This window comes from Borostomias antarcticus (genome assembly GCF_949987555.1).
Source record: "Borostomias antarcticus genome assembly, chromosome: 11".
NCBI classification, from domain to species: Eukaryota; Metazoa; Chordata; class Actinopteri; order Stomiiformes; family Stomiidae; genus Borostomias; species Borostomias antarcticus.
The window spans coordinates 5,505,354-5,525,353 of NC_140244.1; the positions used below are offsets into that span (position 1 = coordinate 5,505,354).

The 20,000-nt window shown below is 48.9% G+C and overlaps 1 protein-coding gene across 2 annotated transcripts in view; it reads right to left on the reverse strand.

Annotated features, from left to right (window-relative positions):
* The window catches only part of cpne5b (copine Vb), a gene marked incomplete at its 3' end in the record, with an annotated part of 160,554 nt that overhangs the window by 67,515 nt on the left and 73,039 nt on the right, over positions 1-20,000 (reverse strand). For both annotated transcript variants that reach the window (XM_084445636.1, XM_084445635.1), the window contains exon 7: positions 4,638-4,701. In XM_084445636.1, the coding sequence (XP_084301762.1) occupies positions 4,638-4,701 (64 nt within the window). The remainder of the gene's footprint in view (positions 1-4,637; positions 4,702-20,000) is intronic.

Below are 20,000 nucleotides of genomic sequence, written 5' to 3' on the forward strand. Positions count from 1 at the left end.
TTTGGTTTTGGTGAAGGTTTTTTGTCACTGTTGGATTCATTGTATAAGGATTGTGTTTGTTTGGGTTAAAGTGGGGGGTGGGCTGAGTGGTCCAGTGCAGGTGCGGAGGGGCATCAGGCCGGGGTGTCCTATTTCTGAGCAGCTGTACACGTTAGCCATTGAGCCACTTCTGAGCAGGTTGAGAGCTAGGGTGTCGGGGCTGATGTTACCGGGGATGCCTCTTCGTCCCTCGCTGGTGGTGTCGGCTTACGCTGATGATGTTAACGTGGTCGTTAAAGACCAGGGGGATGTGGAGTCCCTGGGCAGCAGTCTCCATATTTATGAAAGGGCATCATCAGCCAGGATAAACTGGGGGAAGAGTGCAGCGTTACTGGTTGGCCAGTGGGCAGATGGGGGGGGATTCCGATGTTGCCAGGGAACCTCAGCTGGGGCAGGCAGGGCTTGAAGGTCCTGGGGTTTTTTTTCTGGGAACTGAGGAGTTTCAGGGGAAGAACTGGGAGGGGGCTATGGCGAGAATGTGTGCCAGACTGTCTAAGTGGAAAAGGTTGCTACCACGGCTGTCCTATAGGGGGACGGTCCTGATTGTTAATAACTTGGTCGCCTCGACCCTTTGGCACAGACTGACAGTCCTGCCTCCACCACACCTGATTGAGGGGATCCAGAGAGCAGAGGTCAACTTTTTCTGGTCGGGGCAGCACTGGCTGAGGAGAGAGGACAGTGCCTGGTGGACGTCACCTCTCGTATAACAGCGTTCAAGCTACAGACGGCTCAGAGACTGCTTTTCAGCTTGGACCTGCCTTGGGTGGACACTGCTTGTGTGCTGCTGAGGAGGGCTGGACGACTGGGCTACGATGGACATCTGTTTCTGCTCCAACCCCAGTCGGTGGACTTAACTGGGCTCACTCCCTTCTACCAGTCAGTGTTGCAGGCCTGGCAGGTGTTTGAGTTTCGTTGTGGAGCGGTGCGGACTCCTGGGATGTGGCTCTTTGAGGAACCCCTGTTGGGGAACTGTTTGCTCACATCTCAGGTGCTGTCATCTGTCAGCCTGAGATCCAGACTGAGAGAGGCTGGGTGCGTCAAACTGGGTCATCTAATGAAGACGCCTGTCCAACAGCACATGGATCGGCTGAACATCAGGTCCTACAGACTGCTGCTCAGGCTGGTGAACATCAGGTCCTACAGACCGCTGCTCAGGCTGGTGAACATCAGGTCCTACAGACCGCTGCTCAGGCTGGTGAACATCAGGTCCTACAGACTGCTGCTCAGGCTGGTGAACATCAGGTCCTACAGACTGCTGCTCAGGCTGGTGAACATCAGGTCCTACAGACCGCTGCTCAGGCTGGTGAACATCAGGTCCTACAGACTGCTGTCAGGCTGGTGAACATCAGGTCCTACAGACTGCTGTCAGGCTGGTGAACATCAGGTCCTACAGACTGCTGCTCAGGCTGGTGGAGGAGGTCTGTGCTTCCCTGCCAGAAGCCCTCAGGGCGTTTGCTGAAGACCGTACTCTATCTGATCAATGAGATGATGACTTTGAGTATGTTTTTCCTTCTCTGGCTGTCTCTCCAGCTGTGGCAGGAAGAGAACAACGCTCTGCTATCTCTAAAGATCCCGGAGTTGGGAGACTTTGAAACGGTGGGGAGGAAGGCATTGTATGCCATAAGTGTAAAGGTTTTAAACTTACGCTCTCTGGCAGGGGTGAAGGTGTCGAGGTGGACTGAGTTTTTTGACACGGGGTCATCTCCAAAGGGGCTGTTGGCGGTCCCTGTTCAAACCCCCCTTTGACAAACGGACGGGTGACCTCCAGTGGAGGATTGTACATGGGGCCATAGCTATGAACAGATATCTGGTGCACCTCCATCCTGGCGCGGGGGACGGCTGTCTTTTTTGTTCGCAACCTGAACGTTTGCAGCATCTTTTTGTTCAGTGTATCCGACTGGTTAGTTTGTTTAGTCATCTGCAGGATTGGTTTAAGGGTTTGGGGGAGCGTTTTTCTTTTGGTCTTTTCATTTATGGCCCACGTTATTCTGTGAGCAGGAGGGAGGTACATATTTTGATGAATTTTCTGTCGGGGCTGGCCAAATTAGCCATTTGGAAAACCCAGAAGAACCTTGTGAGGTGGGGGGGGGCTCAGAGGATGTGGTCCTGATGCTGAAGGGGCTGCTGGCAGCTAGACTCAGGGTGGAGTTTGCTTTTTATAAACTGACGGGGAACATCAAGGGGTTTGTGCGCATCTGGGGGGTGCAGGGGGTCCTCTGTTCCGTGAGGGAGAACTCTTTGGTTCTCGGGTTCTGATGTGGGTTTTATTTTGAGGTTGGATGTTACTTTTATGATTGTGGTTTTTTAACTTGTGACAGAAGGACAATGGGGTAAACATGCCTGTTTTTGGAAATAAAAGTGTATTTTAAATTCAAATTATGTCTCTCCCTCTCACTCTCTCTCACTCTCTCTCTCTAAATGTTTGTGATCTTGTGCTGTTCTGTGCTACTGTGTGTGTTGGGGGCTGGGGGTGTTTTGGTTGTTTTCTAAGAGGATGAAATTGGTTGAAATTGGTTGCTGTTTAGTGTTTTGTAAACATGTCTCAATAAAGAGCATCAAAAGTCTCTCTTTCTCTGTCTCCATCCTTCTCTCTCTCCCTCTCTCTTTCTACATCTCTCTCCCTTCGCCCCTCTGTTCCTCTCCTCCTCCTCTCCCATCTCTCTCTCCTGTCCACTCATCCGCTCGCGCCCCTCATAGACTAATCTCCAGACCCAGAGCTCAGAGCAGCTGTCCAGGAGGTTGTAGATAGCCGTTACTGCCTGGCCTCCCAACAGTGTCCGTGAGCCAGTAGGGTTGATCGGTAGCACCTGGGGTGCTTCATTTTCACAGTGATTTTTAGTAAGGTACAGTATACATCTGTAATGTCAGAAGAAGTGTGATAGCCTTGTGATAACCTTGTGATAGCCTTGTGATAGCCTTGTGATAGCCTTGCACCAGTGGAAGCTTTCTGTGTGTCATCACTTGATTTATAACCCCTTAGGAAAACTAACAGAGAGCTCAAACAGCCTGGCGGTACCCAGATAGCAAGCGGATCTGGGCCATATACAGGCCAGATCTGGCCCTTGTGGCTTAGTTCCGGCCCATATATGGCCCAGAATTATTACACATCCGCTTGCTACTATATCTGGGTATGGGGGATAAGGCATATGAACCCATGTAGATTGACAATGCAAGATCTGAGAGCTACCACACATGCTGGAAGTCAGGGTATCCATCTATATAATAGAATAGACAATCTATATCTCAATGCAAATAGGCGATATAGACATATAAACACATACCTGAAATTGGCGGAAATGTAGTAGATGGGCATCTATGCAGAATGCTCTCAATTACGTAGCAATATCCCTGCCGTGGACTGTCATATAACATACTGTAAAGACAGCTTGTATACTCAGGGAGTTATTCCACTAAAGATAAGAGGTGTCCCAAATGAAAGAAAACGGTAGCTTTTGACTTCAGTTGATGATGTAAAGATCCCATTTTGTATGGAAGTAGGTTAGTAAGTTATCAGAAGTTAGATGTGCATTTCTTCTTTCTTAATGGCTGCCAGCAGCCCCATTGCCAATTCACCAGATCCCACATGACAATGGTGTCATTGGTGGCACTCACAGTGCCCAATTTCAGTGGAGTGAAACACTCAATTTGCATACCGTATTTAGTTGTTTGTTTTTTTTAAAGAAGAAATTATTCACTCTTCTTTACATCATCAACTGAAGTCAAAAGCTACCGTTATCTTTCATTTGGGACACCTCTTATGTTTAGTGTTTTCTTCTTAAAAAAAAAAAAAAAAACTAAATACGGTATGCAAATGTAAATGACAAATGCTTCAGAATCACATCTCAAGACAGTGAGGAGGTGTCAGCTCTGAAATGTGAACAAGAAGGAGCAGATGGCCGCCCACTTTCCATGCTGTCCATGCCACAAAGGGAGGGATACCAATCTGTACAGTAGTTATCTCCTCAGAAGACACAGATGTTTTTATTATGTCTTTGGGAGTCTGTGAGAAGATCGAGGCCCCATTATTCCTGAAGTAGAGCCCATACAAGGCTTGTGGATATTAGGAGGGTTGCTGCCACAGTTGGCATAGAGGTTTGTAGGGTCTCATTGGGTCGCATGCGGGATGCAACACTGCAAGTGCTTTTGCTGGCAAAGGGAATCCCAGATAGCAAGCGCATGTGTAATAATTCTGGGCCATATATGGGCCGGAACTAAGCCACAAGGGCCAGATCTGGCCTGTATATGGCCCAGATCCGCTTGCTATCTGGGAAGACACTCGCCTATGAGATCTGAGATTGTCTAGTTGTGCCATTTGTGCTGCCGTGTTTAGGGATGAATAAAATAAGTGCAGCTATCATGCGTTGGTAGCCTCCCTCCGCCCACTGCAGCTGGAGCAAACTGACTAGGCTAGGCTAGCCTGCTGTTTCTCTCGCTCTACTAAGCTTCTCGCCGAAAAAATGTCTGAATGATTTGTGCAACAGCTGTTTAATTCTATTTAATTGTGAATAAATAGGGTCTGTATTTTCGGTTTGATTTTTGACTTAGTAGTTAGTAGTTAGTTAGTAGTACGTAGTTAGTGGTACATTGGGGGTACTTACTCTGCAGTTGCCCAGTTCCTCTGCAGATAAGATGATGGTTCCACATTTCTTCCCTGGGATCCCCCTGTGGAGAACAATAACAAGAGAACCGGGTTACCAGAGGGTCCCCCTGTGGAGAACAATAACAAGAGAACCGGGTTACCAGAGGATCCCCCTGTGGAGAACAATAACAAGAGAACCGGGTTACCAGAGGGTCCCTCTGTGGAAAACAATGAGAGAACCGGGTTATCAGCATATTTCACCAACTCCAGCCAGCTACATGTCTCAGAGGATGTGATTCATTACATCTGTACAAACAGATGTTCACATTAGAATTGCTGAAAATAAAGGTTCAAATGAGAAGGCGTTTGGGTATAACGGGTCTTAATCTCGCCAGCTGCCAAGGCCCTGCAGAAGCCCAGCAACAGGCCTCCTGGGTTCTCATTGGCTCCTGGCTCTACAGTATCGACCAGTGAGGGTCACTGACTGGTCAATGTGGGGCCAGGTCAGGTTTTCTCTCAGACACTAATTGCCAGCATGGAGGAGAATCAGCATCCAACACACACACACACACACACACACACACACACATACACACAAACGCACACACACACGTGCACACACACACACAAACACACACACACACACATTCACACATGCACGCACCTATACTCACACACACGTCACACACACACACACAAACACACACACACACTCACACATGCATGCACCTACACTCACGCACACTCACACGCACACACACACACATACAGATGGCTCTGGTGGTGAGTTGGACCCCTCTGTTAGTTACCGTGATGTCTGAAACACTCTCTGTCTGTATGTCGCTGTCCATGGTGCTGAGCCAACTACATCCACACTATATCAGACAGGCTGATCTGCCTCTGCCTCTGCCTTTAATCGCCTGATTAAAGCTTGCCCCTTTTTTAAATGTATTACGGTAGGGAGAAAACTACTGGCCGTAGACTTTGGCAAGGAATCCACTTTATAGTCAACCTTAAAATGAACACACGCACACGTGAATCCCTTCATTCTCTGATTCTAATCCCCTCTTCCCCTTCTCTCTTTCTCTCTCCCTCTCTCTCTCCCTCCCTCTCTCTCCTTCTCTCTCTCTCTCCCTCTCTTTCTCTCTCCCTCTCTCTCCCTCCCTCTCTCTCCTTCTCTCTCTCTCCCTCTCTTTCTCTCTCCCTCTCTCTCTCCCTCCCTCTCTTTCTTTCTCTCTCTCTCTCTTTCTCTCCCTCTCCCTCACTCTCTCTTCCTCCCTCTCTCTCTCTCTCTCTCTCTCTCCCCCTCTCTCTCTCTCTCTCTCTCTCATTGGTCCTCCTGTCCACATGTCGAAGTGTCCTTGTGCAACAACCGCAAGTTGCTCCCAATGAACAGGCTACTGTAGCACCTTGCATGGCGGCTACCACCGCTGGTGTGTGAATGTGTGTGTGAATGAGAGGCCGTTGTAAAGCACTGTTAAATAAGTGGTCCATTTACTAGTTACCATTTACTCTCTCTCCATTTCACTCTCTCTCTCCATTTCTCTCTCTCCATTTCACTCTCTCTCTCTCCATTTCTCTCCATTTATCTCTCAATTTCTCTCTCTCTCTCTCTCTCCATTTCTCTCTCTCTCTCCAAATCCCCTATCACAGCTTGTATTTTTCCCCTTGTAAATTACATTACACATTTCCCTTGTAAAAGCTATTCTGAGGTGGTTGAATTAGTGTCCTTGTCGAGCGTGTTATGAGACCCATGATGAGTTTAATTTCTCTGGCTCCAAGTGGAGCGTGATATTATGATATTACCAGTCATGATCAGCTGAGTGAACTCCGCCCGACACAGCGACAGCGAGGAGAAGGTCAGTGTCGTATTGCACATTGTACCCGTACCCTGTACCTATGACCAGATAAACCTACTCGTACATGAACACACACACACACATGAACACGCACACCAACTCATTCATATACACTCATGCACACGCACGCACGCACGCACACACACACACACACACACACACACACACACACACACACACACACACACACACACACACACACACACACACACACACACACACACACACACACTCCTCCTCTCTCATGTTCCCTAGTCGTGTAATGAGTTCACACCATGAGCAGACAGATGTCCTCTCTGAATAAAACATCAAACACCATTCTGCTAATGGCACATTATTTTAGTGTTCCCCATTCTCTCTCCCTCTCTCTCTCTCTCTTCTTCTTCTCCTGTCTTTCTCCATTCCATCACTCCAAGTGCTCATAACAAAAGCACAACACACATCTTAACGTCTCTCTCTCGATGCACACTATCCAAACTTATAGAGCGATCTCCACTCATTTGACCTCATTCCTGAAGACAGTTAAGAAAAAGTTAAGAAGAAATTTCGTCTTAACTCCACTTACGAAGTTCCGGGGACAATTCTGGCATTCCTGTATGGTTTCTTATCTTGTTCTGATCTTGTTATTGTTCTTATCTAAGAACAGGATTTAAGAACGTGGAAATGCAGTCGTAGGTAGGCCAGATTGGAGTGCGCCCGTTCGCAAGGACTGAATTTATGAGAAATCCAAGGTGATTGCGTTCACATCAATTCTACAGACATCCTAGGCTTGAAATAAGACTAATAATAAATACGAGAATATTTGTATCATTAACAATTACGTTTCACATTTATAGTCATGATTCTACGAGGCATCTTGGTGTCCTAAAATAAATAAAAGCACTACACAAACACTGCAAATGGCAGTGAATAAATAAATAAGCACTAAACTCAGTCGCTATACTCAGACCCAGCACAATAGCACCTTATATTCGGTAGTCGTCAGAATGGACTACATTCTGTAAATAAACATGTGAATATCCATCACTAAAATATATGATATGGGCCTACATAATATAGATAGGGCATATCAAGATCAACAAGTAGCCTACTCATGCATTTAACTAAACTGTACAATTTAATCATCTGCTCTCAGCACATCCCATCTCTTTCATGTAGGCTACATATTTTGCATTTTGTATTAAAAGTCCATATAACGTCTTGTTTTCTATTGTTATTTTGCATTGTTTTTTTCCACCTTGCTTAAGCTCAGTGTGCACGTTATAAGAGCCAGCGGAGAAACATCTCACTGCTCATTTTACTGGTTTGTTGCATGTGACAAATAAAACGTTGAATTTGCGTGTGATCTTGAACATCAGTCATGTCAATTGGGAACGTCTCAACTTTTTCCACGCTGTCTGGGGATTCTGTGTGCACACAACCCTGTAGTAAGGAGCTGGCGGGGCGTTTATGTATGCAAATTCAGGTGTACGAGAACACACATTCAACTTAAGAAGGGGAGCACAGTTGAGAACACTTTGGCGGTATAGGAACACATTTCCACGTGTTTATGAATCCGGCGGGGATCTTTCTTAGGGTTGGTCTTACGAAGTTCGTAAGAAGACATTTAAGAAGACACTTAAGAAAATGTTCAGGAATGAGGTCCATTGTCGTCTTTCTCTTGTAATGCAATAAAGCTTCGTACTATAAAGACAGGATAACAGCTATGAAAAAACATCCATCTTAACGGCTGCGCAAAGAACAGCCCCCTGGAGGATTCCCTGGCTATGCTGTCTCTCTCTTGCCATCAAGAACCCCCCCCCCCCAACACACACACACACACACACACACACACACACACACAGCATCTGTGTCCCACTCTTTATTCATCTAACCTTCGTAATAAACTCGACCACTGCAACAGCAAAGACCATTAGGGAGCTGTTAGTCTTGTTGTTGGCTATTGTCTCTGGAGTGTGTGTGTGTGTGTGTGTTTGTGTGTGTGCATGTGTGTGTGTGTGCGTGTGCGTGCATGCACTTGTGTGTGCGTGCGTGTGTGTGTTTGTGTGTGTGTGTGCTTGTGTGTGTATGTGTGTGCATGCAAGTGTGTATGTGTGTGTTTGTGTGTATGTGTGTGTGTACATGTGTGCGTGTGTTGGGGGTTGAATGTTTGCTAATTGGCTCATTCATCAACAGGCAGACTGTCTGTGTGTCACAATAGGAAGCTGTATCTTATTAATGTGACAGCAGAGTGTGTGTGTGTGTGTGTGTGTGTGTGTGTGTGTGTGTGTGTGTGTGTGTGTGTGTGTGTGTGTGTGTGTGTGTGTGTGTGTGTGTGTGTGTAACCTAAGGCCCTGGGCCAATAGAAAGGTGTCCACAGGGAATCTGCTCTTACCACCCTAATGCAGAAGACACAACAGTCTCCTCAAATCTTTCCTCTCTCTCTTTCTCTTATCTCCGTCCTCATCTCTTCTCCTTCCTTCCCTCCTTCCCTCCTTCCCTCCTTCCCTCTTTCTCTCCTTGCCTCCTTCTCTCCTTCCCTCCTTCCCTCATTCTCTCCTTCCCTCCTTCCTTCCTTCCCTCCTTCCCTCCTTCTCTCCCTCCCTCCTTCCCTCCCTCCCTTCCTCCCTCCCTCCCTCCTTCCCTCCCTCCCTCCCTCCTTCCCTCCTTCCCTCCTTCCCTCCCTCCCTCCCTCCCTCCTTCCCTCCAGACCCAAAGAGGATCTTAGCAATGGCCTCTGAATCATTTAGGAGTCACTGAGGTCACTACTCTCTCCACAGTGAGGTCAGACGGGGTGAGAGGATCCGGTCACGCCAACACGCACAGGTCACCTCATAAGAGAGCAGCGTTGAGCGCCCAGTCTGGGGGTCAGGCTGGGGTCACGCTGGGGTCATGCCAATATCCGCTAGTCAGATAGGAAACGGTGTTCTCTCTAATTCATGTCAGAAGAGCAGAAACGTGTTCTAACCACAAACTACCTGCAACTCTCTCCGATGTTTGAACCACAAACGGTGACGCACACCCACACGCACACACACACACACACACACGCACACACACACACACACACACACACGCACACGCCACCTCCACTCCATCACATTTGCTGGCCTACAGCGCTACTGGTTCAAAGATTGTTCCTCACGGTCCGACACCTCCTCCTCCACCTCCCTCTCCTTCCTCCCTCTCCTCCTCTCCCTCAGTCCTCTCCCCTCCCTCCACCTCCCTCTCCTTCCTCCCTCTCCTCCTCTCCCTCAGTCCCCTCCCCTCCCTCCACCTCCCTCTTCCCCTCCATCTTCTCCCTCTCCTCCACCTATTCATACTAAATCCTTCCCTACTCCAGGCTGCCCAGGAATAGCTGGGCTTTATGGGTAATATTGACCCGTGAAAACAAACAGACAAAGGAGTCTGGAGGGTTCTCTGTGTGTGCTGTCTGACCTGGTCACTGGCTACATGTAGCTGCAGAGCTCTTAGTCCACTCAGCTGGACCACATGGCGAGCAGGACAATGACCGTCGTAGATAAAAGACTAGATGAGGTAAGGTCAACTGTTGTTGATCTAGGAACGGTCTAGGAGCGGTTTAGAAAAAGTCTAGGGAACGGTCTAGGAACGGCCTCGGAACGGTCTAGGAACGGTCTAGGAACAGTCTAGGAACGGTTTAGAAATAGTCTAGGAAACGGTCTAGGAACGGCCTCGGAACGGTCTAGGAACGGTTTAGAAAAAGTCTAGGAAACGGTCTAGGAACGGTCGCAGATATCCATCGGCTTTAGGCCTGGAAGTTTTATTTTGAACAGATTTTTTTGTTTTGTTGAATTTGACAGAGAGTTTAGTGTGTGTGTGTGTGTGTGTGTGTGTGTGTGTGTGTGTGTGTGTGTGTGTTTGTGTGCAGGCGTGCGTGTTTGCGTGTGATCAACACGCTCCCGTGCTCTCGGGTCTCCAGAGGTGAACAGCCATACGGTTATGAATATGTGACTCATCGTATCGGCAGGCCGTCCCTCTAGGAGGGACACAGATCCGGTGTCATGTCGGCGTCCTAACATCTGCCTCGGGGGGGGGCGCCTACTGTAGCGCCCCGCCCCGGAGACCGAGACCATCCAATCAGATCCCGTCCACGCCTCATTGCAGCCGTTTACCCTCAGACGAAAACAAATCTGAACGGGGAGTCGAAAAGCCCCACACCCCTCCCGCCACCAGCTGGTTCGTTCGCCTCCGGTATCATAACGATGAGAGCCGACGTTCCGTCAACATCTTCTCGACTCACCCGTGGCATCGTCAAACTACCGAGGCGTGGCGCGGGGGGATGATCGCGCCGTCGCCTCGTCGTGAAAGCCGGCGCCGTGACGGCACACGCGTCTCTTCTCCGGAGCTCTGGCACCGGAGGGGTTCGAGGGCGTCGGAAAGCTTTTTACTTCGCCGTCGTTATTATCGGAAACCCAAAAGCCTTGAAACCCGCCAGACGAGACTAGGCAATAAAAGCCGGGGCCTTTGAACTGTACCTGATGAAATTAGGAAGGTACCCCTCACCCCCCTCCTCGCTGCTGAAGAGGCGGCGTGCTGGCTGTCGAGGGTGTGTGTGTGTGTGTGTGTGTGTGTACCCATCCCCTCTGCACACATCATGTATCTATTAACACACATGACTTCAAAGCCCTCGGGAGAAGGAGGAGGAGGAGGAGGAGGAAGAAGGGTTCTTTTTGAACTGATATTAAAGGAGGAGGGCTTCTGCAGTGAAACCTCATCACTCAAATGTATTCGAGCGGCCCTGGCGGGTGTTCGTGCGCGTGTGTGTGCGTGCGTGTGTGTCCGCGTGCACGAGAGAAATCGAGGGATAATAAAATAGAGAGAGAGAGAGAGAGTGAAACCACAACCCACTTTCTAATTAGGCCGGTGTACAATCTCAAACTTCCTTCCTGAGCTTTCACGCACAATCTCTGCATAATCTCTTTCACGCACACACACACACACACACACACAACACACACCTCGCCTTCACTCTCTGTGGTAAGAATCTTTAATTACACCAGGTCTTCAGAGATAGACAAAGGAAACTAAACAAGGCGGAGCGCTGAGTGCAGGAACATCTCTCCATATTCATATTCATCTCACCAGAGAGAGAGGGGGAGGAGGAGAGGAGGAGAGGAGGAGAGAGAAAAATGGAGAAGGGACAGGGAGAGAGAAAGTTGTCTAGAGAAGAGAGGGGCAGAGAATGAGAGATGGAGAAGGGAGAGGGAGAGAGAGTGAGAGATGGAGGAGAGAGGAGGAGAGAGAGATGGAGGAGAGGGGGAGAGAGTGAGAGATGGAGGAGAGAGGGGAGAGAGAGAGAGATGAAGGAGAGAGAGGGAGAGGGAGAGAGAGATGGAGAGGGGGAGAGAGTGAGAGATGGAGAAGGGAGAGGGAGAGAGAGATGGAGAAGAGGGGGAGAGAGTGAGAGGGAGGAGAGAGAGGGAGATGGAGAGAGAGAGAGAGAGAGAGAGAGAGAGAGAGAGATGGAGGAGAGAGGGGAGAGAGAGATGGAGAAGAGAGAGGGAGAGAGAGAGGGATGGAGGAGAGGGGGAGAGAGAGAGATGGAGAAGGGAGAGGGAGAGAGAGTGAGAGATGGAGGAGAGAGGAGGAGAGAGAGATGGAGGAGAGGGGGAGAGAGTGAGAGATGGAGGAGAGAGGGGGAGAGAGAGAGATGAAGGAGAGAGAGGGAGAGGGAGAGGGAGAGGGAGAGGGAGAGAGAGATGGAGGAGAGGGGGAGAGAGTGAGAGATGGAGAAGGGAGAGGGAGAGAGAGATAGATGAGAAGAGAGAGAGGGAGAGAGGGAGAGATGGAGGAGAGAGAGGGAGAGGGAGAGAGAGAGAGAGAGAGATGGAGGAGAGAGGGGAGAGAGAGATGGAGAAGAGAGAGGGACAAAGAGAGAGGGATGGAGGAGAGGGGGAGAGAGTGAGAGATGGAGAAGGGAGAGCGAAAGAAAGATAGATGAGAAGAGAGAGAGGGAGAGAGTGAGAGATGGAGGAGAGAGAGGGAGAGAGTGAGAGATGGAGGAGAGAGAGGGAGAGGAGAGAGAGGGAGAGAGTGAGAGATGGGGGAGAGAGAGGGAGAGGAGAGAGAGGGAGAGAGTGAGAGATGGAGGAGAGAGAGAAGAAAGAACAGGGGAGAAGGAAGAGATTAAAGGGACATCCCAGCCACTGAAATGATTCCCTGGAAATGAGATATCTTCAGGCTACCCTCGCTTGATGGAAAATCTAATATCTGTACAGTCAGGTTATATCCACAGACGCTTTAAGTGATTTCCTCTGTGCCATTCTGAAGTACTGTAAGGTCATATGTACAGTACTCTGCTACACATTAAATACAAGCTCCCGTCCCCTATAACCCTGCAAACACTTAAAGAGTTATTAACTGATACATATGGGACTGTAGTTTGTAAATGCCATTGATGCTAGTCCTTTCCTCACTGTACTTTAATAATGATTCACTCTGTACCCCTGTACTTTGTTACTTCTGTTGTATTTTTCTGTACTCTGCTACTGTATTACTGTATATGTTGTTTTTAAGGAGGGCACATCTGTAAAAGAGGTGTCAGTAAACAACATCCTTCCCTGTCTAAATAAAGACTTCTATCTCTCTGTCTGTCTGTCTGTCGACCTAGACAGACAGACAGACAGACAGACAGACAGACAGACAGACAGACAGACAGACAGACAGACAGACAGACAGACAGACAGACAGATAGACAGATAGATAGATAGATAGATGGATGGATGGATGGATGGATGGATGGATGGATGGATGGATGGATGGATGGATGGATGGATGGATGGATGGATAGATAGATAGATAGATAGATAGATAGATAGATAGATAGATAGATAGATAGATAGATAGATAGATAGATAGATAGATAGATAGATAGATAGATAGATAGATAGATAGATATTCAGGGAGTATTCCCACATAACTTGTCATTCATGGTAAGGATTACGGATGAGGACAAGGATAAGGATTACGATGAAATGGACTTTAGAACACACCCTCCATGTTTCTCTGCTGTGAGTCAAGCTTAGACCAGCCGCGTATAAACTGAGCAACACAGACATCGACAGGAAGCTTATTCCACGTTACTTTTCTGTGCGAGTTTGGGGAAGGAATTGGCGAGTCTTACATCTGAAGACCCGTTTCAACCGCATATTAAAGGGTTGAAGCGGAGTTAGAATCCATGTCCCTCGCATCACGTTATACATAATGCATGACTCAGACAGACTGGGGGAGGGAGAGGGAGGGATGGAGAGAGGGAGAGAAGGAGAGAGGGATGGAGGGAGGGAGAGAGAGAGGGAGAGAAGGAGAGAGGGAGGGAGAGAGGGAGAGAGGGATGGAGGGAGAGGGAGGGAGAGAGGGATGGAGGGAGAGAGAGAGAGAGGGAGAGAAGGAGAGAGGGATGGAGGGAGAGAGAGAAGGAGAGAGGGAGGGAGAGAATGAGGGAGGGAGGGAGGGAGAGAGAGAAGGAGAGAGGGAGGGACGGAGGGAGAGAACGAGGGAGAGAGGGAGAGAGAGAGACAGGGAGAGAAGGAGAGAGGGAGGGACAGAGGGATGGAGGGAGAGGGAGAGCGGAGAGCGAGAGAGAGAGGGAGGGAGGGAGAGAGGGAGAAAGAGAGGAAAGGAAGGATGGAGAGAGGGAGGGAGGGAGAGAGAGGGAGGGAGAGAGGGAGAGAGAGGGATGAAAAAGAGCCTGATCTCGTTAAATAAATTGAGTGACAGGGGTGCAGCGCATCGGGAGAGAGTCCTGGAGAGAAGGAGAGCAGGATCCATTTTATTTTTCGACCGCGAGCGCCGCTGCAACGTCTAGCTGCCAGCGGAGGAACATCTCCAGTGTCGTAAATTTCAACAGTCAAATCAATTCAAATCAAACTTTATTTGTATAGCGCATTTCATACACAGAGGCAACGCAATGCGCAAAGTCCATGCCTTGGGGCTCGATTAGTGCCGAGGAAAAGGTAAACCAGACAAACACAGAGCCTTTTAAGGACTGGCGCCTCCTCTTGGGGGGGGTCAGTGCTGGGGGGGGGGGGGGGGGTTAGGCGAGGAGCGCCCACTCAGACGCTGATACCCATCAGCCGCTCCCACAACCCAGACGGCTCGCTCGTCTCCGATTGACTAATTTCACGGTTGTCTGCCGAGCAGGTGGACGAGGAGGCGGCGGCTAGCTCGTCTCTAACGCCAACGCGCCAGCCAGAGCAGAGCAGGTCACACACCTCCTCTCTCTCTCTCTCTCTCGCCATTCTGAGATTCGACACCACGGGTCTAATTGACCTGGAAAAATCCTCTCTGTCTCCCAGCGAGTGTCGGTTTGTTCTCCCGAGCCGGGGCGGGCCAGCGGGGAGCTGGTGGACTGGACTGGGTCTGTCTGTCGTACCAATTAGCCCAGGCTGATGACAGGTCTTTGGACGAGCGTGGAGCTTCTTTAACAGCGCGCCTCCTCATCATCTCTGCAGCCGCGCAGGCGGTTAATGAGCTGAGGAGTCAGACGGGCGCTGAGCTTTAAATGATCTCCCAAGACGTTCCCAGAGCTGCAGCCCTCGAGGAAATGAAGCGTCTCTCGGCTCTGATGAGACACCGAGCGCCACTTCAACCCTCCTCTCCTCCTCCTCTCCTCTTCTCCTCCTCCTCTCCTCTCCTCCCCTCCTCCTCCTCTTCTCCTCTCCTCCTCCTCTTCTCCTCCTCTCCTCCCCTCCTCCTCTCCTCCTCCACCCTCCTCTCCTCTTCCTCTCTCCTCCCCTCCACCCCTCCCCTCTTCTGTTCTCTCCTCCCCTCCTCTCCTCCACCCCTCCCCTCTTCTGTTCTCTCCTCCCCTCCTCTCCTCCACCCCTCCCCTCTTCCCTTCTCTCCTCCCCTCCTCCTCTCCTCCCCTCTTCCACAAGTTCAACACAAACTCTGAAAGAGAACAACTGTCTATTAATCCTGGATCTCTGGTGATTGACTAACAAGTTTAATTTATTCTGTGTTGGGTGTGTGTGTGTGTGTATGTGTGTGTGTGTGTGTGTGTGTGTGTGTGTGTGTGTGTGTGTATGTGTGTGTGTGTGTGTGTGTGTGAAATTCAGTGTCCTTTTCCTTTAATGAGAACAAACTTCCAATGGGAGAATTGTCACAAGAACACCAAACCTCCAACCTATAGGGATGTGCTGCCGAACCTACAATACTGCGCCGCGTAACGCACAATCAACCACCGGCTTCTACTACTGGAACCCTGCTAGAGTAACACACAGCACTAATGCAGAGAGGAGCCCGTAGAGAGAAAGAGGGGGGGGGGGGGGGGGGTAGAGAGAGAGAAAAAGACAGAGAGAGGGGGGGAGAGTGGATGCATGGAAATTGCCCAGAGGTCACTGTACTGTCGCTGACTAGCTGTGACCCAAGGGGGCGGAGCCTAACCAGCACGCCACTATCCACGCCACGAGCCCCACAACTCAGCCCCTGAGTGGGCTAGAGACACACGGCCTTCACCGGTGGACATTTTCTCCAGGAAATGTACTTTCTAGTTACTATTTCTTATTGTTATTGTTTGTTTGATTGTTTGTTTTCAATGTATATATATTTTAATGTCTCAAAGTTCCCCAACTCTGGGATCTTTAGAGACAGCAGGGCGTTGTCCTCTTTCTGCCACTGTCCCACAGCAGGAGAGACAGCCAAGGAAGGAAAAACATACTCATATTCATCATTTCATTGGTCAGATAGAGTATGGTCTTTGGAAAACTTCTGGCAGGGACCACCAGCCACCAGCCTGAGCAACAGTCTGTAGGACCTGAGGTTCAGCAGGTCAGCGAGCTGCTGGACAGATGTGGAGAGAGAGAGGGAGAGAGAGAGAGAGAGAGAGAGAGAGAGAGAGAGAGAGGGAGAGAGGGTTGGAGAGAGGGTTGGAGAGAGGGAGAGAGAGAGGGAGAGAGAGAGAAAGAGAGAGAGAGGGAGAGAGGGAGAGAGAGGGAGAGAGAGGGGGAGAAAGAGAGGGAGAGAGAGGAAGAGAGAACAAGAGAGAAAGGGAGAGAGAAAGAGAGAGAGAAGGAGAGAGGGAGGGAGAGAAAGAGAGAGGGGGAGAGAGAGCAGGAGAGGGAGAGGGAGAGAGAGAGAGAGAGAGAGAGAGAGAGAGGGGGAGAGAGAGCAGGAGAGGGAGAGAAAGAGAGAGAGAGGGGTTTCCACCACCTCTTCAATTACACGCTGATGGTTCTACAAAGCTCCAGCCACCAGGGAGCTCATTTTGCTTCATTAGCGGAGCGACAGAGAGCGCGCCATTAATCAAGATAAGCACGGGGGGACGACGGGCAGCCCCACTGCACCACTCGGGGAGGGAGGAGCTCAACCAAAATGGCCGCCGCGCTTTCTCTATCTTCAGCTGCCATCGTCGGCTAGCAGCAGCACAGCGAGGTTCCTCTGCCGTTCCGCCCGAGCTCGTTCCAACAGAACCGGGTTCTCCGCTGTCTCCTTCTACAGGGCTGCTGTTCCGGAGGCAGATGTTCTCCCTCTGAGAGTCTCAGGCAGTAAAGAGGAGAGATCATCACACCCTCTTTCAGGTTCTAACATCCATATGTCTTATTATTCCAGCTGTAAGCTTGCTAATCCAGTTGCACTATTTCCCTTCTAAAGGGCCTCTTTTGGAGGCAACGAGCCGTCTTAGCGTTCAGTACATCCTCCGTAATCGCGCATCTTCACAACAAGCCAAATGGCACAATACAACAACCGATGGTGTGTCGAAGAGAGCAATAACAAGAAGGTGCCACATGCTAATCCAAGCACATCAGACAAGCAGGGAGGACTGACGCCAGCTGCTTCACTCAGCTCCCTCGCTTACTCACTCACTGAGGAAAAGTGAAGCAAAGTCAATTATTGCTTTTTTTCCCCTCCTCGGTACCTCAGTGACACCCCAGGCAATTAGCCCCATGTCAGCAAGCAGCCCAAACTACCTAATGCTTTATTTGCCACCAGCCTTAACAGGGGAGATTTTAATACATTTTTAGAGGGAATGTTCAATGTTCAATCAATGTTTTCTCCCAAGCGGCTGCTTCTCTTGGCTTCTGCTCTGCTGTTTCTCCTGCTGGGAGATGCCTCCTGAGGGGTCTCCACGTCCGGGGAATCCTAACAAGGTCAAAATGGGGTCACGCTCACTCCCACACTGTCCCCCAGAGGAGAGGTCAAAGGTCAAATTGGAAGCGATCATCGACGAGGGAAATGCAGGTGCTTGGACCTGATTGGTCACGGGGTCATAGGTCCTCGACCCCTAAATGTACAGAACCCATAGACTGGTGAGATCATCCTGATCAGTCTGGACCTCCCCACACCAACGATTACTCTCCGATTACGTTTTTACCAGGCCAATCAGGGACTGTGTTCTGACTGCTGTTCTGCCCCGCCCAGTAGAACGTATAGCCCCCGATTGGTTTCCGTGGCAACAGTCTCCCGAAGCAACGAGCGGTAACGTCAACGTTAGTAGAATACATACGGCCAGGAGTGCAGTTATTGCAGAAATAGACTCAATACCAGAACTCATAACCAAAACTGTCACCTAATGGCTCTGATTAATGATCGGACAAAGACAATACTTGCTGAAAGCCAAGACCAAACTTTCCATTCGTGGAACATTAAAGTTGATCTTGAAACTAGACTGGTTTGTCCTGATTTGAACAAAATCTAGGACAAATTCAGAGCTCAGTAAGGAGAGAGTCTTTTGGATGGTGTACTCAGACTTGCCAATTTGTGCCCTGGCTGACAGCCAACCAGCTAAGGAGATTTTAAAAAGTAAAAAGAAAGTAGGCTGCAACCTTTGAAGAAAACTGACTTGATTAGTCAGTGAGTCACTCACTACTGGGAGTTGCAATACATGTTTTACTGCATTGGAAAGCTTAAATCTCTCTCTCTCTCTCTCTCTCTCTTTCTCTCTCTCTCTCTCACTCTCTCTCTCTCTCTCTCTCTCTCTCTCTCTCTAACGGAATGGATATCAATGTGCTTCTGGGAAGGCCTTGTTGTCCAAACCACTGGAGTATACAACCCCTGTAGCGCCAACTCTTAGTGTTGACAGTCATTCAGTATCTTCCAGCAAGGCCAACTGTGTGATATTTAAGATCAAGAATGTTTTTGTTTGTTTGTTGTGACTGTCATAATGCTTTTCTGGGTGACAAGTAAGCCTGTTTTGCCTGAAGAGCTTTGTCCATAATCCTACTGACATGAATGTTACAAGGTCCCTGGATTACGAAACAGGATTACGGGGTTAGAGCAATAACTTCAGGTTGAAGCCTGGTTTATCCGTATCACGAAGGAAGATGGATCACTTTTCACTGTGATATATCGCCATGGTAACTGCTCCGGGGCAGGTTAAGTTCCAGATTACAGATCAAAATGTATAAAGCACTGCCCGCTGACCGATCAGTTGACTTCATTTTAAAAAATCTGAGTGCGCGTATAGTGAGAGTTTCTTGTTTCTTTCTCAGAACGACAAACCCCTCTTGGGCTTTTTCCGATATCATACAGTATGAAAGGTAGCCTACAGATTGCGTAATGGCTGCTCAAAATCAGCTGATTTTGCCCGAACTTCTGTGTTTACAGTCCCACAGACTGTAAGCTACAGTAGCCTATGCACTTGTGTTCTATCGGCTACAGTTTCATATAGGAGAGGTTGTAGGCGATGCATTTTCAAGATTTGTGATTTATTAGACTAGCTTCCCGTTCCTAGGATATGCAGCCTACATTTAAGTTGAATTGTTAGAGCACCCAAGCCTGGCAATAAATTACATTCTGAAATAGGCTACCTTCACCTCAAGCTTCACTTTTCCCATCTAAATATTTATATGTATCTTAATATTGAGTTCTAAACTCCTCTTGTATAGAGACATCACATCACTGTCTGCTCCAACCTGAAACCAATCAAATCAATTAAATCAATCAATCAATCAATCAAAGCTGTATTTGTATAGCACATTTCATACCCAGAGGCAACACAATGCGCTTTACAGAGAACAAGGGAGGTGGGTATACGACCCACCCCTACATATTAAAGACTTGCTTTATTTAAGCGTCCCTTGCAAGGTTTCACAGGGTTGCAGCTGAAAGAATAAGATATAGGCATAGGCTACAATTGCTTTACACAGCGTAAAAATATATGGCCCAATTATATGGATAGGATGTAGGATATTGATAAGACACATCCACACCATGGCCAATATTTTTTCAGCTTTCCTTCCTGCCTTTGACAGCAGCGACGGCGTTGCGTCGGGATAATATAGTTCATATTTCTATAATATTGCTCCTCTTGTGTAAAATGCAGTGGACGGAGCTTGGAGCACATGTTCATCCTTTCACTCCAACCTTGACCCCTTGCCTTATAGGTCAAGACCTGGTGGGAATGACGTCATGGGACTTATATCCCAAACCTCCACACTTTCATCCTTTCACTCCAACCTTTTTATCCCATACCTAAATTCCACAAAGTAGAGTAGTGGTCAGAGCATTGGACTCCCACGCGGGATTACCGTCTATGCTGAGCTAAACTCCTCTAGTCTATTTGTGGCTAAACAAACGCTGTTGTT